The 24,526-nt window shown below is 38.0% G+C and overlaps 1 protein-coding gene across 8 annotated transcripts in view; it reads left to right on the forward strand.

Annotated features, from left to right (window-relative positions):
• Positions 1-24,526, forward strand: part of ATP8B4 (ATPase phospholipid transporting 8B4 (putative)) — a 287,386-nt gene that overhangs the window by 52,524 nt on the left and 210,336 nt on the right. For 7 of the 8 annotated variants that reach the window (XM_024761880.1, XM_024761893.1, XM_024761884.1 and 4 more), the window contains exon 2: positions 2,200-2,268. In XM_024761880.1, coding sequence (XP_024617648.1) covers positions 2,241-2,268 — 28 coding nt within the window. In that variant the 5' untranslated portion in view covers positions 2,200-2,240. Of the gene's footprint in view, positions 1-2,199; positions 2,269-24,526 lie in introns of those variants that run through there. The other variant, XM_024761887.1, reaches the window with a different exon arrangement.

Raw genomic sequence — 24,526 nt, forward strand, 5'->3', positions numbered from 1 at the left:
TCATAACATATTGTTTAGCCTCTATGTGTTTGTGTTATTGCATTTTTTCTTGTAATTGATTTCTAATCTCATAGTGTAGTGATCGGAAAAGATGCTTGATATGATTTTAGTTTTCTTAAGTTTACCAAGACTTCCTTTGTGGCCCAGCATGCGATCTGTTCTGGAGAATGTTCCATGTACACTTGAAAAAAAGGTGTATTCTTCTGCTTTTGGATGGAGCACTCTATAAATACCAATTAAGTCCATGTGTTCTATTGTGTCATTTAAGGCCTGAGTTTCCTTATTGATTTCCTATCTCGATGATCTGTCCATTGATATAAGTGGAGTGCTAAAGTCCCCCTCTACTATTGTATTGCTGTCGATTTCTCCTTTATGTCTTTTAACATTTGCCTTATATATTGAGGTGTTTCTCTGTTGAGTGCATATATATTTCTAATTGTTATATCTTCTTCAGTTGAGCCCTTGATCATTATGTAGTGTCATTTGTCTATTGTAACAGTCTTTATTTTAAACTCTATTTTGTCTGATATGAGTATTGCTACTCCAGCTTTCTTTTGATTTCCATTTGCATGGAATATCTTTTTCCATCCCCTCACTTTCAGTCTGTTTGTGTCTCTAGATCTGAAGTGGGTCTCTTATAGACAACATATATATGGGTCTTATTTTTGTATTCATTCAGCCAGTCTCTTTCTTTTGGTTTGAGCATTTAATCCATTTACAGTTAATTATTGATATGTATGTTCTTATTGCCATTTAAAAAATATTTTGGATTTGTTTTGTAGGTCTTTTTTATTCCTTTTCTCTTTTGTTCCCCTCTCTGTGATTTATGATTATATTGTTGTGTTTGGATTCTTTTTCTTTTTTGTGTGTATATCTATTATAGATTTTTCATTTGTGGTTACCATGTGGTTTTGATATAGCAGTCGATATGTATACATGGTTGTTTTAAGTTGCTGGTCTCTTAATTTCAAATGCATCTCAAATATCCTGCATTTTTGCTCTCCTCCTCTCACAATTACTGTTTTGATATCATATTTGTGTGTAGATGATTTCCTACCCTTACTGTATGTTTGACTGTACTGGTGAGCTTTACCATTTTGTAATTTTCCTGTTTCTAGTTGTTGCCTCTTCTATTGAAAGAGTTCCTTTAGCATTTGTTGTAATGCTCGTTTGGTGGTGCTGAATTCTTCTAGCTTTTGTTTGTCTGTAAAGCTTTTGATTTCTCCATCAATTCTGAATGAGAGACATGCTGGGTGGAGTATTCTTGGTTGTAGGTTCTTCCCTTTCATCACTTTAAATGTATCGTGCCACTCCCTTCTGGCCTGTAGAGTTTCTGCTGAAAAATCAGCTGATAGTCTCATGGGGATTCTCTTGTATGTTATTTGTTGCTTTTCCTTTGTTGCTTTGGATATTTTCTCCTTGTCTTTAGTTTTTGTCAGTTTGATTACTATGTGTCTTGGCGTGTTCCTTCTGCAGTTAATTCTATATGGGACTCTGCACTTCCTGGACTTGGGTGACTGTTTTGGGAAGGAATTACTTTTGGTACTTGAATAAAAAGCAGGTAATGGAGTGTCACCTCTGAGATATTCTGATTCACAGGGTTTGGGATATGTTAGAAAATTTGGCTCCATTTTAATGCCAAATTGAATGTTACACTTGTGCTTACCTTACATTGTTCCATATAGCCGCCATAATACAAATAGATAATTTTTGTATAGAATTGTTTCCTTAAAAATTTTTTTATTGAAATATAATTGATTTAAAATGGTGTGTTAGTTTCAGGTGTACAGCAAAGTGATTCAGATATATATATATATATATATATATTCTTTTTAGATTCATTTCCTTTATAGGTTATTACAAGATATTGAATATAATTCCTGTACTATACAGCAGGTCCTTGTTGGTTATATATTTTATATATAGTAGTGTGTATATTTTAATCCCAAACTCCTAATTTATCCATTCCCCCTTTCTCCTTTGGTAACCATAAGTTTGTTTTCTATGTCTGTGAGTTATAGAATTATTCTTATCTTGTTAGATTTAAGTCTCATAAATGGAGTCTATTATTCCTTACTGTGTTAATGAGTTCCTAGTCATCTAGATTTGACTAGGAAGAAAGCTGAATGATGGCAATTTATGGTTAATGAGCATTTCTCAAATACTAATGTTGTGTACATTTCTTGTTTTCTTATGTAGGCCAGCTGTTGAGGCCTGGTGAAAAAAAATCAGGTGCAATAATGTTCTGCAGTAAAAAGAAATCACTTGGTAAGTATTGAGTTCTTTAGGTGACACAAAGCAAATATGATTTTTTAATATTTATTTTAATTTCACAGAGGTGTAATTTATAAACAAAAACCACACAGATCTTAAGTGTTCCATTTGATGAACTTTAAAGGCTGTATGTAAATGTGTAATTACCACCAAAAAGCAAGAGTTAGAACGTTTCTATTACCTGAGAAAGTTCCCTTGTGCCCCTTTTTATTCATTCTCCCTGTGTTCTACACAACCACCTTCTGATTTCTAACAGATTGGTTTTGCCTGTGTTCGAAATCAATATAAATGAAATCATACAGCATGTATTCTTGTGTCTTGCTTCTTTCACTCAGCATAAGGTTTTTTTGACATATATCCATATGGTTGTATATATCAGTAGTTTGTTCCTCTTCATTTTTTCTTTTAAAACAGTATTCCATTGTATGAATGCTCCAACACTTAAGACTAAGTTCATATGTTTAGAAATAATTTGGATTCATGATGGCAAGTAACACACTTTGTTTTTGGTTGAGTAATTGGTCTAGCTGAACAGTGTTAATAGTATTCCAATTTTTAAAAATACAGCCTCCTGACCAGAGAGTATTAATCTTGTCTTATGTCTTGTTAGTCAGCAACAGAGTATTGTGTAGTTTTTCCTTCAATGGAAATGTATTCAGTTTATTACTGCTATTTTCTTTATTATTTTTAAAACTTTAATTAATTATTTTTTTTATGGCTGCATTGGGTCTTAGTTGTGGCACGTGGGATCTTCATTGAGGCATGCGGGATCTTTTGTTGTAGTGCGTGGGCTCTTCGTTGAGGTGTGCAGGCTTCTCTCTAGTTGTGGCGTGCGGGTTTTCTCTTCTCTAGTTATGGCATGCAGGCTCCAGCGTGCAGGGGCTCTGTAGCTGGCAACATGTGGGCTCTCTAGTTGAGGCGTGCAAGCTCAGTAGTTGTGGCAAGTGGGCTTAGTTGCCTCACAGCATGTGGGATCTTAGTTCCCCGACCAGGGATCGAACCCGCATCACCTGCATTGGAAGGCAAATTCTTTACCACTGGACCATCAGGGAAGTCCCTATTTTCTTTATTTTTGACTATGGACTTGTTAGAGACCAAAGGCTGGATTAGAGTATATCTAATACCCTATCCCTCCTTCTAATCATCTCTGACAGGTGGTTAAGCTATTTTGATAGGCAATTATTTCATGGTTCAGTCTGTTCCCTTGTTGGACACATTCATTGCAACGTTCAGTCTCATAATGAGCTGAAATCTGTCTCAATGTAGTTCGCACCCGTAGGTCATTAGTTATGCCCTCTGGGGCAATACTTTCATATTCCCAGTGCCAATTTAAGAGTCTAGGATTATTGTCATCATGTTTTTCTTTTTCAAATAAAATGATTTATTTATATCCAGTCACTGGTATAATCTTAATAGTGTAAACAATAGATTAACCAGTTTTGACAGGGACAAGTTTCCAACAGAACATATTGTTGCAAGGTTTTGATAAGTTCATTCTCACTCTTTTAAAATAATTTGTACATATATGTGAATGTATATGTATAAAATAAGCAATTTTTTATAAATAAAAATAAGAAAATAGAAGTGACTGTAATTGGACAATCCAGAGATAAACACTCCAGACTGCCAAGCTGCACAATTTAGAGGGCTCCAATTCAGTGACCTCTATTAATACATTAATGTATATTCATCTATATATTCCCAAACAACTATGGTGTGCATTACTTTGAACCTGCTCTTAAAACATAATATTGTAATCATAGATACCTTTTCTGTCTTTAAACCTTTCTCTATAACATTATTGTTTTTTACATTTTCCTCTAACTTTTCATTTTGAAAATATTGGATTTTACAAAAAACTTAAAACACCCAAATACCTTTCACCTAAATTCTACAATTATTACCATTTTGCCACATTTGCCTCCTCTCCTCCCCCTCACTGCCACCAGCACACACCCACACACATGCACACACATACACTTTTTGTTGTCATTAGGATATTTGAAAGTAAGTTGTAGACATCATGACTCTTACCCCAAATATTTTTTTAAACATCTTTATTGGAGTATAATTGCTTTACAATGTTGTGTTAGTTTCTGCTGTATAACAAAGTGAATCAGCTATATGTATACATATATTCCCATATCCCCTTCCTCTTGCATCTCCCTCCCACCCTCCCTATTCCACCCCAAATATTTCAGTACAGATCTCCTAAGAACAAGGACATTCTCCTACTTAACTACAACATCATCACTACACCTAAGAAATGTAACATTGATGAATAAGTAACATACATTCCATTTTTCAGTTTTCTCAATTGTCTCCATGTCTCATAGCTTGTTTTTATTTTTGGTACAATATTTAACCAATGTTCACACATTGTGTTTGGCTTTTAATCCCTTTATTTTCTTTTAGATTTACAATAGTTTTTTATTATATTGAATTTTGGAAAAGTCCAGTCCAGCACCTAAATCTATTTGGATTGAATATTTTGGACACAAATACTATATAGATTATATATAAATATTTATAAATTTTATTGATTTATTTTTGGCTGCATTGGGTTTTCATTGCTGTGCACTGGCTTTCTCTAGTTGTGGTGAGCAGACACTACTCTTTTTGCGGTGTGCAGGCTTCCATTGTGGTGGCTTCTCTTGTTGCTAGCATGGGCCCTAGGCACATGGGCTTCAGTAGCTGTGGCGCATGGGCTTAGTTGCTCCATGGCATGTGGGATTTTCCTGGACCGGGGCTTGAACCCATGTCCCCTGCATTGGCAGGGAGATTCTTAACCATAGCGCCACCAGGGAAGCCCAATACTTGTTTTTTTAAATGGACAATTAGTAAATTAGTTACTTGAAACTGTTTTGATGGGGAATGCAACTTGCTGATCTTCCTCATATAGAATTTCATTTTACAGTCAGTCATAGGTATTTGTAATGAGCTGTAAATAGCTCATTTGTAAATAGCTGTGTAATGAGGCTAAATGTTTTGGCTACATAGCTGGGTCTGTATCCACTGTGGTGCTGATTGGCAGAGAAAGCTGAAGTCAGTTCCTTCCTCTTGGACTTGTTAGAATGGCCAAATGACTTGAGGGACTGACATTGGTGTCACCATCATTTATATCATCGTGATTGGGAATGAGGCATCTTTAGGTTATATATCACTTCCTATAGATCTGGTTATAGACTGGAGACCTTTTTCAATCTAAAATATTCATTTACTTATTCAGTTAGTCAGCAAATATTTTTGAGTGCCTGTGATATGCTAAGTAGTGCCAACTTTTCTTGACTTCACGTAGCTTTTTATGATTCAATAAAACACATGTATCCTCACACAAATAAGTTTACAGTAACAATGATAACTTAATAACAGTTTACTAAACGTTGCTACCAGTATATTTTCCAGAGAAGCACAGACTAAAGAACTTCTAATCAGCCTGGGGTTGTCAGGGGGAAAATCATGCAGAAGTGATATTTTACCTCAATGAGTTATTTAATATCTGCAACATTTAAGAAAGGTGCACTTAACATTTATATAAACTTCTACAACATTATCAGGAAGCTTGGGACATTGATGATGTATGTCAGAATTTAACAAGCCAACCATGAGTGTTGTGGGAAAACAAAAATTTTCTCCTAGATATATGCTTTATTATTTATTATCTCCATATTCACGTAAATCCCACATTCTGCAAGATGTGAAAAATTCTAATTGACTCAAATATTTAAAACATGCTTACAGTCTATTTTCTATTTGTTATTTGTAATTCACCCTTTCTGTATAAGCTCAAATGGGAGGTCCAGAGTCAATTACTTTAAAGTGTATATGTGCTTTTCTACAAAACAATCAGGAAGAGCATTGTTCCTGTGTAAAATACCTAATTCAGATTTTAGGTACTTTGGTAATATGGAAAGCAAAAAAAGCAGATAATTTGAGGCTTTCTTTAAGCTAGCTAAAGCTGTTCTTGATTCCAAAATGTGAGGGTTGTGGAGCAACTTGCATTACTCCACAGTGAAGCCCTTAGCATGCTCATGGGGTATGGGATGGGAAGAATCAGACACATATGTCTTTCATGGGGCCTTCATGGGCCCCTTCCTCCAAAAAATATTAAAAATAATGTTTTACAATTGTGTGGGTATAAAGACAAATATAAGCCAGGTTGGATTCATTATTATGTAACCATTATTATTATATTCTTTTTTTTCTTCTAACTTAAAAACAATTTTATTGGAGTATAGTTGATTTACAATGTTGTGTTAGTTTCAGGTGTACAACAAAGTGAATCAGTTATATATATATATACATATGTCCACTCTTTCTTTTTTTTTAGATTCTTTTCCCATATAGGTCATTACAGAGTATTGAGTAGAGTTCCCTGTGTTTTACAGCAGGTTCTTATTAGTTATCTAATTTATATATAGTAGTGAGTATATGTCAATCCCAATCTCCCAGTTTATCCCTCCTCCCCCCACCCCTTATCCCCTCATAACCATAAGTTTGTTTTCTACATCCACGACTCTACTTTGGTTTCGTAAATAAGTTCATTTGTACACTTTTTATTTAGATTCCACATATAAGGGATATCATATGATATTTGTCTTTCTGTGTCTGACTTACTTCACTCAGTATGACAATTGCTGGGTCGATCCATGTTGCTGCAGATGGCATTATATTTTGTTCTTTTTTATGGCTGAGTAATATCTGCTAGAATGAGTTTAAACTTTAGCTATGACACATACACAAATATAAATCTATCTTGAACTACCTCATTACAGTGAATAATAAAATAATAAAACTCAGAATAGCAGTCTATGTCATACATATTTATTGTGCTTAGAACATATTTCCAAATACATAGCTCCAATTCTTTATTATTTAGGATTCCCAAATGTATAATATTAATTGTCATACTTTGGTTTTATAAAAAAATTTCTTAATTGAAAAATTTTGTCCCAAGAATTATAATCATTTATTATTTAAAAAATGCTTTTATATTCCTTCCACATACCCACACCTTAGAACTCACCTTTAGTTTAGTATTTGAGCCAGTATCTGGCATATAGCAAGCACTTAATGAATGGTGGCTGTCATTATTATTTTAAGTAGTTTTATTAAGTGCTACTTGAGTTATAGTTCTCTGGTGGACCTACTTCTCAACCAATGTTGCTTTCACTATTCATTCGAACAGAACTTCCTAATTTAAAGGAAAATAAAATTTTTTATTTCTTGGCTTAATTTTGAAATCTGGATTTTCTTTTGATGGTGGAATGAAATCTGAAAGTCTATGAGATAATCCCAACCATGGTATTTTCTATAAAGAAAATACTTTTAATAATTTAGAAATTAAAATCCTACGATGAATTGTAAATCTACCTTCATGCGGTGAATAAACCAATTAAGACATCACATTTCAGTGATTTTGGCTAGAATGATCTTGTCTCACTGTGGCAGTGCTGGTTGTCTCTTGATAATCTAAACTTTGATTGGTAGTTCATTCATTCATTTATTTATTCATTTATCCATTCATCCAGTCAGCCAGCCAGCCATTTCACAAATACTAACTGAACGCCTGTTATGTGCCAGACACTGTTCCAAACAGAAAAAAACAACTGTGGACAAAACAGATTTAAAAAAATAAAAGAACCTTCAATCTGTATGGAGCTTACATTCTTGTGGGGGGAGGGAAAGATAGTCAGCAATATAAATGAATAAGTAAGTCATCTTGTACATTGGAAGTGCTGCAGTTTTAAAAAGGGTAATCAGGGAAGGCTGAATTGAGAAAGACATAGTTGAGCAAAGATTTGAAAGAAGTGAGAGGGGAGCTATGTAGTTATCTGGAGGATAAGCATTGTAGGTGGAGGGAGCAGCAAGTGCAAACGCTTTGAGGTGGGAGTGGGCCTGGCATGTCCAAGGAACAACATAGAGGCCACTGTGGCTGGAGTTGAATGAGCAAGGGGGAGGGTGGTTATCATGGCTGGATCCAGTTTTTTGAGGCTTTAAACTAATACAAAATTAGGTATGAAAGGACATGTTCATTTAGCATGAGAAAATAAATCCCTATATATCACAAATTTGAAAATCTGAAACATACCATACATTTCACAAAACCCAAAAAAATAAAATAATATCTTCATTAATTCACTGCCTGATACACTTTTATAATACCTTTCTTCCTGTATTTTTGGCCCCATATTTTTTGATTGCCTCTTTCATGACCATTATTTTGTTATATAATTTTCTATAGAGACACTAGAAAGATAATTCAATTTTTCCTCTAGCACATTATTTAAATTAGTTTTTCTTTTTAAATTGAGGTATAGTTGTTTTACAATGTTGTGTTAGTTTCTACTGTACAGCGAAGTGGAGTAGCATGTAATACACAACAGGTTTTCATTAGTTATCTATTTTATACATATTAGTGTATATATGTCAATCTCAATCTCCCAATTCATGCCCCTCACACCCACCTCTGCTTTTCCCCCTTGGTGTCCATACATTTATTCTCTACATCTGTGTCTCTATTTCTGCCTTGCAAACTGGTTTGTCTGTACCATTTTTCTAGATTCCACGTACATCTGTTAACATATAATATTTGTTTTTCTCTTTCTGACCTACTTTACTCTGTATGACAGTCTGCAGGTCCAACCATGTCTCTACAAATGACCCAGTTCCGTTCCTTTTTATGATTGAGTAATATTCCATTGTATATATGTACCACATCTTCATTTTTCTTTTTAACATCTTTATTGGAGTATAATTGAGTTACAATGGTGTGTTAGTTTCTGATTTATAAAAAAGTCAATCAGCTATACATATACATATATCCCCATATCCCCTCCCTCTTGCATCTCCCTCCCACCCTCCCTATGCCACCCCTCTAGGTGGTCACAAAGCACTGAGCTGATCTCCCTGTGCTGTGCGGCTGCTTCCCACTAGCTATCTATTTACATTTGGTAGTGTATATATGTCCATGCCGCTCTCTCACTTCGTTCCAGCTTACCCTTCCCCCTCCGCGTTTCCTCAAGTCCATTCTCTACATCTGCGTCTTTATTCCTATCCTGCCCGTAGGTTCTTCAGAAACTTTTTTTTTTTTTTAGATTCCATATATTTATATTAGCATACGGTATTTGTTTTTCTCTTTCTGACTTACTTCATTCTGTACGACAGACACTAGGTCCATTCACTTCACTACAAATAACTGAATTTCATTTCCTTTTATGGCTGAGTAATATTCCATTGTATATATGTGCCACATCTTCTTTATTCATTCATCTGTTGATGGACATTTAGGTTGCTTCATGACCTGAATATTGTAAATAGTGCTGCAATGAGCATTGGGGTGCATGTGTCTTTTTGAATTATGGTTTTCTCTGGGTATATGCCTGGCAGTGGGATTGCTGGGTCATATGGTAATTCTATTTATAGTTTTTTAAGGAACCTCCATACTGTTCTCCATAGTGGCTGTATCAATTTACATTCCTACCAACAGTGCAAGAGGGTTCCCTTTTCTCAACACCCTCTCCAGCATGTATTGTTTGTAGATTTTCTGATGATGCCCTTTCTAACCAGTGTGAGGTGATACCTCATTGTAATTTTGATTTGCATTTCTCTAATAATCAGTGATGTTGAGCAGCTTTTCTATGCCTCTTGGCCATCTGTATGTCTTCTTTGGAGAAATGTACACTTAGGTCTTCTGCCCATTTTTGGATTGGGTTTTTTGTTTTTTTGATATTGAGCTGCATGAGGTATTTATATATTTTGGAGATTAATCCTTTGTCAGTTGCTTTGTTTGCAAATATTCTCTCCCATTCTGAGGTTTGTCTTTTCATCTTGTTTATGGTTTCCTTTGCTGTGCAAAGCTTTTAAGTTTCATTAGGTCCCATTTGTTTATTTTTGTTTTTATTTCCATTTCTCTAGGAGGTGGGTCAAAAAAGATCTTGCTGTGATTTATGTCAAAGAGTGTTCTTCCTATGCCTCCCTCTAAGAGTTTTATAGTGTCTGGCCTTACATTTAGGTCTTTAATCCATTTTGAGTTTATTTTTGTGTATGGTGTTAGGGAGTGTTCTAACTTCATTCTTTTACATGTAGCGGTCTAGTTTTCCCAGCACCAATTATTGAAGACACTGTCTTTTCTCCACTGTATATCCTTTCCTGCTTTGTCATAGATTAGTTGACAATAGGTGGGTTTATCGCTGGGCTTTCTATCCTTTTCCATTAATCTATATTTCTGTTTTTGTGCCAGTACCATATTGTCTTGATTACTGTAGCTTTGTAGTATAGTCTGAAGCGAGGGAGTCTGATTCCTCCAGCTCCATTTTTTGTCTTTTTTCTTCTCAAGATTTCTTTGACTATTTGGGATCTTTTGTGACTCCATACAAATTTTAAGATTTTTTGTTCTAGTTCTATGAAAAATGCCATTGGTAATTTGATGGGGATTGCATTGACTCTGTAGATTGCTTTGGGTAGTATAGTCATTTTCACAATGTTGATGCTTCCAATCCAAGAACACTGTACATCTCTCCACCTGTTTGTGTCATCTTTGATTTCTTTCATTAGTGTCTTATAGTTTTCTGAGTATACAGGTATTTTACCTACTTAGGTAGGTTTATTCCTAGGTATTTTATTCTTTTTGTTGCTGTGGTGAGTGGGATTGTTTACTTAACTGCTCTTTCTGATCTTTCGTTGTTAGTGTATAGGAATGCAAGAGATTTCTGTGCATTAGTTGTGTATCCTGAAACTTTACCAAATTCATTGATTAGCTCTATTAGTTTTCTGGTAGCATCTTTAGGATTCTCTGTATAGTATCATGTCATCTGCAAACAGTGACAGTTTTATTTCGTCTTTTCCAATTTGCATTCCTTTTATTTATTTTTCCTGTCTGATTCCTGTGGCTAGGACTTTCAAAACTATGTTGAATAATAGTGGTGAGAGTGGACATCCTTGTCTTGTTCCTGATCTTAGAGGAAATTCTTTCAGTTTTTCACCATTGAGAATGTCTTCTGTGAGTTTGCTGTATATGGTTTTTATTATGTTGAGGTAGGGTCCCTCTATGCCCAGTTTCTGGAGAGTTTTTATTATAAATGGGTGTTGAATTTTGTCAAAAGCTTGTTTTCCATCTATTGATATGATCATATGGTTTTTATTCTTCAGTATTTTACTGTGTTGTATCACATTGATTGATTTGCGTATGTTGAAGAATCCTTGCATCCCTGGGAGAAATCCCACTTGATCATGGTGTATGATCCTCTTAATGTGTTGCTGGATTCTGTTTGATAGTATTTTGTTGAGGATTTTTGCATCTATATTTATCAGTGATATTGGTCTATAATTTACTTTTTTTCTAGTATTTTTGTCTGGTTTTGGTATCAGGGTGATGGTGGCCTTGTAGAATGAGTTTGGGAGTGTTCCTCCCTCTGCAGTTTTTTGGAAGAGTTTGAGAAGGATGAGTGTTAGCTCTTCTCTAAATGTTTGATAGAATTCACCTGTGAAGCCACCTGGTCCTGGACTTCTGTTTGTTGGAAGAATTTTAATCACAGTTACAAGTTCATTACTTGTGATTAGTCTGTTCATATTTTCAATTTATTCCTCGTTCAGTCTTGGAAGGTTATACCTTTCTAAGAATTTGTGCATTTTTTCAGGTTGTTCATTTTATTGGTATATAGTTGCTTGTAGTAGTCTCTTATGATGCTTTTTATTTCTGCGGTGTCCATTGTAACTTCTCCTCTTTCATTTCTAATTGTATTGGTTTGCGTCCTCTCCCTCTTTTTCTTGATGAGTCTGGCTAAAGGTTTTTCAAGTTTGTTTATCTTCTTAAAGAACCAGCTTTTAGTTTTATTGATCTTTGCTATTGTTTTCTTTGTTTCTATTTCATTTATTTCTGCTCTGATCTTTATGATTTCTTTCCTTCTACTAACTTTGGGTTTTGTTTGTTCTTCTTTCTCTAATTACTTTATGTGTAAGGTTAGATAGTTTATTTGAGATTTTTCTTGTTTCTTGAGGTAGGATTGTGTTGCGATAAACTTCCCTCTTAGAAGTGCTTTTGCTGCATCCCATAGGTTTTGACTCATCATGTTTTCATTGTCATTTGTCTCTAGATATTTTTTGGTTTCCACTTTGATTTCTTCAGTGATCTCTTGGTTACTTTGTAGTGTATTGTTTAGCCTCCATGTGTTTCTATTATTTTAGTTTTTTTTCTGTAATTGATTTCTAATCTCATAGTGTTGTGGTCAGAAAAGATGCTTGATACAATTTGAATTTTCTTAAATTTACTGAGGTTTGATTTGTGACCTAAGATGTGATCTATCCTGGACAATGTTCTGTGTGCACTTGAAAAGAAAGTGTAATCTGCTGTTTTCTGATGGAATGTCCTATAAATATCAATTAAACCTACCCAGTCTGTTGTGTCATTTAAAGCTTGTGTTTCCTTATTAATTTTCTGTCTGGATGATCTGTCCATTGGTGTAAGTGAGGTGTTAAAATTCCCCAGTATTATTGTGTTACTGTAGATTGCCTCTTTTATAGCTATTAGCAGTTGCCTTATGTATTGAGGTGCTCCTATGTTGGGTGCATATATATTTACAATTGTTATATCTTCTTCTTGGATTGTTCCCTTCATCCTTATGTAGTGTCCTTCCTTGTCTCTTGTGACAGTCTTTATTTTAAAGTGTATTTTGTCTGATATGAATATTACTACTCTCTCATTCTCGTGATCTCCATTTGCATGGGATACCTTCTTCCATCCCCTCACTTTCAGGCTGTATGTGTCCCTAGGCCTGAAGTGAGTCTGTTGTAGACAGCATATATATGGGTCTTGTTTTTGTATCCATTCAGCCAGTCTGTGTCTTTCGGTTGGAGCATTTAATCCATTCACATTTAAGGTAATTATCGATAGGTATGTTCCTATTACCATTTTCTTAATTGTTTTGGTTTTTTTTTTTTTTTTTGCGGTATGCGGGCCTCTCACTGTTGTTGCCTCTCCCATTGCGGAGCACAGGTTCCAGACGTGCAGGCCCAGCAGCCATGGCTCACAGGCCCAGCCGCTCCGCGGCATGTGGGATCCTCCTGGACTGGGGCGCGATCGCGTGTCCTCTGCATCGGCAGGCGGATTCTCAACCACTGCGCCACCAGGGAAGCCCTGGGTTTGTTTTTGTAGGTCCTTTTCTTCTCTTGTGTTTCCCACTTACAGAAGTTCCTTTAGCAATTGTTGTAGCGCTGGTATGGTGGTGTTAAATTTTCTTAGCTTTTGCTTGTTTGTAAAGCTTTTGATTTCTCCATCAAATCTGAATGAAATCCTTGCTGGGTAGGGTATTCTTGGTTGTAGGTTCTTCCCTTTCATCACTTTAAATATATCATGCCACTCCCTTATGGCTTGCATATTTTCTGCTGAGAAATCAGCTGTTAACCTTATGGGAGTTCCCTTGTATGTTGTTTTTCCCTTGTTGCTTTTAATTATTTTTCTTTGTCTTTAATTTTTTGTCAGTTTGATTAATATATGTCCTGGTGTGTTTCTCCTTGGGCTTATTCTGCCTGGGACTCTCTGTGCTTCCTGGACTTGGGTGGCTATTTCCTTTCCCATGTTAGGGAAGTTTTCAACTCTAATCTCTTCAAAGATTTTCTCAGGTCCTTTCTCTCTCTCTTCTCCTTCTGGGACCCCTGTGATGTGATTGTTGGTGTGTTTAATGTTGTCCCAGAGGTCTCTTAGGCTGTCTTCATTTCTTTTCACTCTTTTTTCTTCTGTTCCATGCAGTGATTTCCACCATTCTGTCTTCTAGGTCACTTATCCATTCTTCTGCCTCAGTTATTCTGCTATTGATTCCTTCTAGTGTATTTTTCATTTCAGTCATTGTATTGTTCATCTCTTTTTTTTGTTGTTCTTTAATTCTTCTAGGTCTTTGTTAAACATTTCTTGCATCTTCTCAATCATTGCCTCCATTCTTTTTCTGATGTCCTGGATCATCTTCACTACCATTATTCTGAATTCTTTTTCTGGAAGGTTGCCTGTCTCCACTTCATTTAGTTGTTTTTCTGGGGTTTTATCTTGTTGCTTCATCTGGAACATAGTCCTCTGCCTTTTCATTTTGTCTATCTTTCTGTTATTGTGGTTTTCCTTCTGTGGGCTTTAGGATTGTAATTCTTCTTGCTTCTGCTGTCTGGCTTCGCATGGATGAGGCTGTCAAAAAGACTTGTGCAAACTTCCTGATGGGAGAGACTCGTTGTGGGTAGAGCTGGGTGTTACTCTGGTGGGCAGAGCTCAGTAAAACTTTAATTTGCTTGTCTGCTGATAAGTGGGGCTGAGTTCCCTCCCTGTTGGTTGTTTGGCCTGAGGTGACCCAGCACTGGAGCATACAGGCTCTTTGGTGGGGCTAATGGTGGACACTAGGAGGACTCATACCAATGAGTACTTCCCAGAACTTCTGCTGCCACTGTCTTTGTCCTTGTGGTGAGCCACAGCTGCCTTCCACCTTTGCAGGAGACCCTCCAACACTAGCAGGTACATCTGATTCTGTCTCCTACGGGGTCACTGCTCCTTCCCCAGGGTCCTGATGGGCACACTACTTTGTGTGTGCCCTCCAAGAATGGAGTCTCTGTTTCCCCCAGTCCTGTCAAAGTTCTGCAAACAAATCCCGCTGGCTTTCAACATCTGATTCTCTGGGGATTCCTCCTCCCATTGCCAGACCCCCAGGTTGGGAAGCCTGATGTGGGGCTCAGAACCTTCACTCCAGTGGGTGGACTTCTGTGGAATAAGTGTTCTCCAGTCTGTGAGTCACCCACCCACCAGTTATGGGATTTGGTTTTACTGTGACTGCACCCCTCCTACTGTCTCATTGCAGCTTATCCTTTGTCTTTGGATGTGGGGTATCTTTTTTGGTGAGTTCCAGTGTCTTCCTGTCAATGATAGTTCAGCATTTAGTTGTCATTCCGGTGCTCTCACAAGAGGGAGTGAGCGCACGACCCTCTACGCTGCCATCTTGAACTAATGTAAATTAGTTTAAAAATTATGTTAGCTTATGATAGATTAGAATAGTTTTTCAGCTTCATGACTTCGTAATGTCATGTGAAGATTTAGAATTGTCAACCTTGGGAAAACTTCCATCAAGTTTCCTTCATATCTGAGCTGTGACAGATGTACTTACTATATTTAGTACTAGTACAAATTGGTTTGTGCTCTATAAGCATAGGAATCCTAATAAATTTTATATTTTGCAATCCCCATGTAAAAAAAATATATGATATGCTTATTACATATAGTATTGAGGATACTCAGTACTTCATTCTCCTAATACTGCTAACATGAGATAAATTCTGTTTTGACTAGTAGTTGATGAAAGTTAAATCTTCCCCATACAATTTTCCATGTGTGATGATTGGAAGAATCCTGTGTAGGCTAACTTCTGGCTCTATATTGCAAACCCCTGTCTCCTCCATGATCCACATTCTTCTGGTGCCAGGTGCTATCAGACACAGTCATGCTGCTGTATGACCTTGGGCCCTGCACCTTCATCTTGCAATGCTGGGTGATTCCCCATGGAGATAGGAGAACCATTCCTACTCTGGGGTGACCACCAGTAAGTTAAATCTATACAGAAGTGACAGTGAATCACATAAATACACTCCACTAAACACAAACTCAATGTATTTCCCACTTGAGAGCCCCTCATGTGGATTCCAGCATCATCTCACACGAGGCAAAATGTGACAGGAGGACATAGAGTGGAGGAGACAATGGTCTTAGGTCTGTGGCTAAAATATTTTAATATTGCAAATCAAAAAGCAAAACAGAGTAAAAGCAATGCCAACAAATTTCTAGTGCTATTCCCAGGGCCTCGGGATGGAAGGTGCAAGTGAGGTGAGCTGAAGCTTAAGCTTCATGGAGGGTCTGCTTCTGGCAGTGATTTGAGGTCAGAGAGGTAACAGGGTGGGTGTGTGAAGATCAAGCAGGGCCCTGAAGCCTTTGTAAGAGCTGGCTTGTCTCTTGAGATAGAGCAACACTGGACATTTTGTGCAGAGAAAAGAGATGATTTTTGTGGTAGGCAGATTAATGCCCTGTCCTGCAAAGATGTCCATGTCCTAAATCTCAGAACCTGTGGCTATGTGACCTTACATGGTAAAAGACATTTTGCAGATGTGATGAAGTTAAGGATCTTACAATGGAAAGATTATAAGGGTGGGCCCATTGTAATCACAAGGGTTCTTATAAGAGGGAGGCAGCAGAGTCAAAATCAGAGAAGGCAATATAATGGTGGAAGCAGAAGTCAGAGTGATGCATCCATGACCCAAGGAATGTGGCAGCCTCTAGAAGCTAGAAAAGGCAAGGAACAGATTCTCTTCTAGAGCCTCCAGAAGGGACTCAGTCTTGAAGAAACACCTTGATTTTAGCCTTGTGAGATCCATTTTTGGACTTCCTACTTCCAGAACAATAAGATGATATGTTTGTGTTGTTTTAAGCAACTATATTTGTGGTGATTTGCTAGAGCAGCAATCGGAAACTCAGGCAATTCTAAAAGGGTCACTCTGGTTGCTCTGTTGAAAATAGATGATAGGGGCAGGGGTAGAAGTGAGGAGACCTGAGGAGGGGTTATTACGACAGCTGGGAGGAGAGGTGAGGTGGCTTGGACCAGAGTGTGTGCAGAGGAGGGGCAGAGAAGTAGGCAGATTTCTTTTCTGCCCAAAGTTCTGGCTCTATTTTATCTCTATTTAAAACATGTATTATCTGAATGCTTCATGAATAGGTAAATAAATCGAGGCCCCTATTTTTTTCTTTCTGTCTTTTCACACTTGGTCCAATATTTGACTAGAAGGCACATCTGAGGAGGAACTGTAGATATCCTCTTGCAAAGCCCATATTTCACCCCATCTCAGGTGGCAGACCACCTCTACCAAATGTCTTCTCTTTTCAGTAAATGACTATGGCTCAGCTTAGATAAGGTGCTTGGCAAAAACAACCTACCACACTCCACAGTTTGTATACAGCTGCCTAACTTCCCTTCAGAGCTGCCTAGGACAGGTGGGGATGCATTTTGACCATCCACCTGGACTTGAATTTCCTTTTCTCTGCTTTCTGTGTCTCCCTAGGCCTCTCTTCTGCTTCCTTGCTGTGTAGGTATTGTAGGCACGTGTACCCTTTGAAGACTATTGATGTCTTGTTTGTTTTTCCTTCACTGTCTAGAATAGAGCCTTGCTCAAAGGAGTTCATTAAATATTTCTGCAATAAATCACTTTGTCTTGGCTCCAGCAGATTTTATTTGCCACACGGTTTCAGGGATTGAGACCTGAAACCAGTATGTACTAATGAAACGCATATTTATAGCCCTATGCATCTCAAAATGACAAACACAAGCTTTGAGAAACACAGCTTCCTGTGTAAGCTGATAAGGTATGAAGCAGATAAGAACCCTCTTCAGATTTCCTTCTCACGTGTCTCTGTCTTCCCCACCTGGGGTTCTTTCCTCTCACTTTGTGACAGGTGGCTTGATTTCCCTTGGATGGCTGGAATGTGTCTCACAAAGGGAAATTAAATGTCCTTCAGCTTTTTCTAGGCTCTTGGGATCCTTGGGGTAGATCCTGAGGTTATTTTTTTTGCATAGGCAGGCTATAGAAAAATATAGCTGTTTTTCATCTGTACAGAAAACATTCTGATCCTGGCGTAGTCCATAACAATGCAATTTTTGCTGTAGATAATCAAATTGTAAAAGAATGTAGATTAAAAAACCCAGCGGTCTAGCACCGAATCCATAAGAGAAAGGCTGCTAAGAAAGCAGTAAGTTTTGGACAGGGGTTTGGGAGAGTCTTCTCAGCAACGACTGCTGAAAGTCTCCACGGAGAGGGCAGTCAGTTTCTCTGAGGGGGCCTCTACTGTGAAGCAGAGAGAAGGCTGGATGGAATGAAGTGTAAGAGGTCCCAGGGCGCCAAGGTTAATTGGGAAGGAGTCTGTGACTTGCAGTACATCCTGGAGTATCACTTTTGTCTAGAGAGGCCTCTTCTCCCTCTCCTTGACCTCTGGACACAGGCATACATTAATTTACAGTTTCCCAATCATCTCTGCATGGTACCACCCACCATCTCCTTATACCTAGAATCTCTTCCAAGCTCCTCTTACAAGGTCGGAAGTTCAGCGTTTGAAATCTGACTCTTGCATAATCGTGCTAGGCCTTTATTTTTCTCACTTGTGAAGTGGGGCTAATAATAGTGCGTACCTAATAGGATTGTTTTGAGGGTTAATGCATGTGAAACACTTCATACAGTATCTAGCTTTTAACCAGTGCTCAATAAATGTTAGCTGTTATTATCTTCACTATATTACAGTAAGTCTTAAATCTCCAGTTGTGAATCTATACTTACAGAAAACCACATGGTGAGGGCTCATAAGAAAATTTTTGTCCATTTTACTTGTAATGTGTATAATATAATTCACGTATGCTTGAAGAAGAATGAATTGGTAAAATATTTTTATTTTTCTTTGTGAAGCTGTCGTAAGCCATGAGAGGAACAAAGCTCCCAATAAATCAAATTTTCCAGATATCTGGACCTGATGAGCAAATTGGCTCAGCCCAGAGGAAAACAAACCCAAGGCCCTTTAGTATTTGTTTGACTCCCCTAATTCTGTTTCCAAGCTCTTTTCTGAGGACAAGAATTTTTTTAAAACTTGTGGAAAGATTTTTTTTTTTTGCTTCGATTCTCTCTTTAGTTTGCTGATTAAATGTCAATAAATCCCAGCAGCTGCAGGTCACCACTGGGTTTCAATAGGAAACCCTGATTCAGGACACATATTTTTCAGTTGTATCAGAATGTGCTTTTGGAATCAAATCAGGAAATCTTGAAGGCTGGGGAACTCTTTTCTTTAAAGTTCTCCCTACTCATTGTTCTTTCCTCATGTCTTTAATGAATTGCTTTGGCTCCCAACCACAGACCAGATTGTGACAAATTAGGAAGGGAAAAAGCTTAAGTTATTGATTTGGCTTGAGGGAATTTTTGTGAGATTTCTGACCCAACCCAAAAAACCAACAACCCCAAACCCCAAATGATTCTCCATGTTTCAAGACCTTCTTCAGCTTCTGGACTGGGACCAACCTTGATAAGGAAATATCAGTCCATGCCATCAGGGTTATTATATACAGAGACCCCTAAATTCTCTGTGGTGCTTCATCATTTCATGATTTGGGGGAGCTAAAGCCAACTGCCTGGAGGCTGTCTCCTAAACCACATTTGGTAAAGGACAAAATGCTCTGGAGTTAATTGAAGAAAGACAGTGTGTTCATTAATTGTGGGCTCATAGTTGCTGTGATCACTCATGGGCCTGGTGGAAGCCTCCTAAATCTTCCCTTTACTCTTGGTCTTGTTAACAGAGTTGCTGCATTCACTAACTAGTCTTAAACCCTAAGGTGTTATGCATTGTTCAGAGACAAACTCATCAAAAAAGATGTAAGTGACCTGTCTTCTCTTGTCTCCTGGAAATGGAAGCTGGATAATGTAAAATTTATTTTGTTATGAGGGAGAAGAGCCCAGATTAGGAAGTGGGTGTTGCCTTTGAGGACCTAGAGTAGAATCAATGGGCATTTGTCAATTTCTACTGAGACTATTTAGAAAATTACTTCACACCTTCTTCAGCAATAATAGTAATAGTGACGTTAAGACTGACTAGCCAAGCTTGGATGATTTCCTTTTTCTTCACCTCTTATTTGCTATTTTTTTCATTAAAAAAAGACTCTTCAACTATTTTTCTGTTTATAAAGTGCTTTCCCTACATTTTCTCACTTAATGATGGCAACAGAAAGTGGCATTATTTTACAGAGGAAGCATAGGTAAGGAGAGGTCCTGAGTTAAAATGTGCTCATGCAGATGGTTTGGTGGAAGATCTCGGGCCTCTTCCTTCGTGATCCTGGCCTCATCTGAGGGCTCTTTCATCAAACCTATTTTTTTTTTTTTTTTGCGGTACGTGGGCCTCTCACTGTTGTGGCCTCTCGTGTTGCGGAGCACAGGCTCCGGGCGCACAGGCTCAACGGCCATGGCTCACGGGCCCAGCTGCTCCGCGGCATGTGGGACCTTCCCGGACTGGGGCACGAACCCGTGTCCCCGGCATCGGCAGGCGACTCTCAACCGCTGCGCCACCAGGGAAGCCCCATCAAACCTATTTTTATGGGTCTAAAAAGTCTTGGTGACGTGAGAACAGCATCTTGATTGCAATTAAAAATTCCCAGCAGAGTAGTGTTAGGTCCCTCCCATCTTTTTAAATTTTTTGTTTTGTTTTGTTTTTTGGCTGCGCCACGTGATTCTGGGATTTTACAGATCTTAGTTCCCAGACAAGGGATTGAACCTAGGCTCCCTGCAGTGGAAGCGTGGAGTCCTAATCACTGGCCCACCAGGGAATTACCAGCATGTGGGATCTTCCCGGACCGGGGCACGAACCCGTATCCCCCTGCATCGGCAGGCAGACTCTCAACCACTGCGCCACCAGGGAAGCCTTCTCCCACCTTTTAAACTTATGTCTTAGTTATCTGATAACACTGTTGGATTTTTCTAGATGCATCTCCTCCTTCGAAAAGGAAAGACAAGCATACATGCATACATAAATGGATATGGTTTCATTGTCTGAAACCAAGTCAAAGAAACTGTCAGCCCTATAAGATAATTATTTCAGGGAGGGAGGGGGTACCTCCAGGTCATATTCTGAAACTCAGGTTACTCTTTTTGATAAATGTTCCCTAACATTTAACTGATTTATAAATAACCATTTCATAAAATAGGTGAGGTATCCTCAGTTAGTTATCTTGGATCATGTAACAGGAAGCACGTGGCTCAAAGATAAGCATTCTATGAGTAATTCATTGATATTTTATTTGATTGAGGCAGACATCAAATTATTTTAGCCTTGACGAGATTTGGGGAGTAAAGGCTATTTCCAACACCCTGTGTGAAACAGAACTTTGAAGGTTTAATGACCTCTTTTACTATATTCTGGAGCAGATTAAAAACAATGTCTAAGATAATTTTGCCTCTGCTAATAGCTATTGTCTTGGCTCACTGAAATGGTGAAGGATGGCTTCCTATCCAAACACGGGTCTTGGTAGGCTCCTCAGCTGTCACAAAAGAATGCTAACAGTATTAAATGTTGCTCTTCTGCCTTACACATCTATACTCAGCTAGCAACACAGCATAGCAGCTCTCCAGGTATTTTCTAGGAAGTTCAGTCTCAAGCTTATAGTCATTTAGTGTTTAGCGCAAGTGCAGTTGAGAGAAATAACTAGGATGATTGCTCGAAGGACATGTAGTTCATTTGCTCTTTTAAATATCCTAAAATACATTTCTGAACTTCATCAGCTCTGTACATCAGGGACTGAGTACAGAGACTCTGTCATTGGGCCCTTGGAATTGTGTTTGAGATAATATCCATAGGCCTGTTATAAAACACAGGTCTAAAATTCTCACATTATATTCTTTCTCTCAAACAATGACTACTTTATGAGGAGTTGTTAGAGAAATTATTGTTTGAGCCAACAACTAACACATTACTGTACTTTCCCAAAGAAATTAGTTTATTTTTACCTTACAGACTGTGAAGTAAAGGGCAATAGACAGGCCTTCCCTTTTTCTGTAGAATTGGTGGTCCACCTGGAACAGGTGTGTGGGTCATCATGTCAGGCATTTTTATTTGCATTAGGGACTCTAGGTGATCATCATCCTTCCATATTTTCTTCCATTTTACTTTAAAAACGTAAATCATTATTTTTCCTGTTGTACGTTCTTGAGTACAACATTACATTATTTTGGAGATAATCTTGTGTGTAAACCCTCTTGCATGTCTGAAGATGTTTTTATTGCCCTTTCATACTTGATTGATTATTTGCCTGAGTATAGAATTCTAAGTTCAAAACATTTTTTCCTTAAAACTGGAAGGCATCACTCCTGTGTTTTCTATCATCCTTGTTGCTGATGAGAAATTTCATGTTGTTCTAATTCTTATGACTCTGGGGCTACCCATTTTTTTCCTTCTGGAAGTTTTTAATATTTTTCTCTTTGTTTTTTATCAAAATTTTATGAAGATCTGTAGGTCCATTTTCATTCATCCTGACTGGCACTTGGTGGCCCTTTTGCTTTGAAGAGTTGTCTTACTCTGGTGCAGAGAAATTTTCTTCTATTTATTTGATTATTTCCTCCCATCCATTGTTTATGTTCCTTTCTCCTAAGTGTTTTTTTTTTTTCACATTTCTTTTTTGTAATTTTCTTATATATTTTAAGAGATTTCTTAAGTCTTATTCTTCATTCTATCTTTCCTACTATACAGTTTGTGCATTAAATATTTTTAATTTCCAGGAGCTTTCTCTTGTTCTCTGTTTTCTTTGTTCCTAGCAGCTTGTTCTTGTTTCATGGATGCCATGTCTTCTTGAATATCTTTGAGGTGCTAATTAGAATTAAAAAGAAAAACAAACCCCTTTCCCCACCTGTTTTCAGCATTATCTCTTCCCCTTGGATCCTTCTGTTTTGTGCTCTTGGTTTTTCTCAGATGTCTGGTGACTTACGGTTGCTGGTTTGTATTTACAAATGAAGGACTAGATGGATTAGTTCAGTTTCAAAGGTCTTTTTCCCTGTCAGGCCTCTCCTTTAAATAGGAGGACCAGTGATACAGCTAGCACACAGAGAGGTTTTTCTGTGTGTCTTAGTCCATTCTGTTTGCTATAACAGAGTACAAAGACTAGGTGGCTTGTAAACAATAAAACTTAATTTCTCACAGTTCTGGAGGCTGGGAAGTCCATGATCAAGGCATCAGCAGATTTGGGGACTGGTGAGGGCTGCTTCCTGGTTCATAGACAGTTATCTTCTTTCTGTGTCTTCAAATAATGAAAGGGGCAAGAGAGCTCTCTGGGGCCTCTTTTTGTTTTTCTTTTTGCGGTACGTGGGCCTCTCACTGTTGTGGCCTCTCCTGTTGTGGAGCACAGGCTCCGGACGCGCAGGCTCAGCGGCCATGGCTCACGGGCCCAGCCGCTCCGCGGCATGTGGGACCTTCCCGGACCGGGGCATGAGCCCGTGTCCCCTGCATTGACAGGCGGACTCTCAACCACTGTGCCACCAGGGAAGCCCCGGGCCTCTTTTTTAGCGACACTAATCCCATTCATTGGGGCTCCATCCTCATGACCTAATTACCTTCCAAAAGCTTTCAAATATCATCACATTGGGGATTAAGTCTCAATATATGAATTTGGGAGGGGCACAAATATTCAGTCTACAGCATTGTGGTTTAGTCAGGGTATCTGGCAAATCCCACAATTGCCTCAGTAAGGCAGGCTTTACGAGGCTGCTGTAGCTGATGTGGAGATTCAGAGCTTCTTCTCTCTTAGGCCTGAACACCCCCTCTTGGTTTCTTCCCTAGGCATGTTGCCTAGTCTCTTCAGTGGGTAAGGAAGGGGTATGTGAGAGGACCCAACTGGCTCAATTATAATTATTTTGGTAATTCTCCAAAACTAAGGTGATCAAATAATTTATGTTCCAAACTAAGACACTTTTAATTATTTTGCCAAGACATTAGGCATCACTGGGACTGTCACCCTATCTACAACACACTCTCAATCTTTGTATTTATTGGCTGAATTTGGAACTTCTCTGGGGTGCCATTGGGAAAACAACTCTTCTAAGTCTTTTGGCTAGCATTGTTCCTATCTTTTTTTATTATTTTTTTTGGTCAAATTGATCCCATCTGATTTCTATTTTATTTTGTAGACTTTCTTTAAAATTTATGAGCCTCTGATAGCCCCATTCTTATTTTCCAGCACTGTTACGTTTTTATTCTTAAAAAAATATTTTCTGTCATTTCAGTGGGACCTGAGAGGTAAGGGAGGTAGAAGGACATGCTAACTTGAACTGGAAGTTCTTTTATTCCACTGTAAACATACTCTGGTTTACTATATTTTATACATCCATGTGTATCACTTACTCGTTTTTGGAACCAGACACATTTAGTGATACCAGTTGTGCAGGAATGAGCTTACTGTGTTAACTCATAAATCCCTTGATGAGCACTTTCCTTTCATTCCTCTCACACCTGGAAGGATGCCTACAAAATGTTGGGCATTAAGTCACTGAACCTCTGAGCAATCCATAGTGGACGTTGTTTATGGGGGATTTGTGCTCTGCTTCCCCTTCTTGCAGGATGTAACTTATTGCCAACAAGGGTTTATATCCCCTCATGCACTGTTGTAGCACATGGAAGAATGTAAATTCCTACAAAGACAATTCAGGCCTAGCATATTCAGGTTAAAGGCAG

This window comes from Neophocaena asiaeorientalis, unplaced genomic scaffold (assembly GCF_003031525.2).
Source record: "Neophocaena asiaeorientalis asiaeorientalis breed wild unplaced genomic scaffold, Neophocaena_asiaeorientalis_V1.1 scaffold111, whole genome shotgun sequence".
In the NCBI taxonomy this organism is placed as follows: Eukaryota; Metazoa; Chordata; class Mammalia; order Artiodactyla; family Phocoenidae; genus Neophocaena; species Neophocaena asiaeorientalis.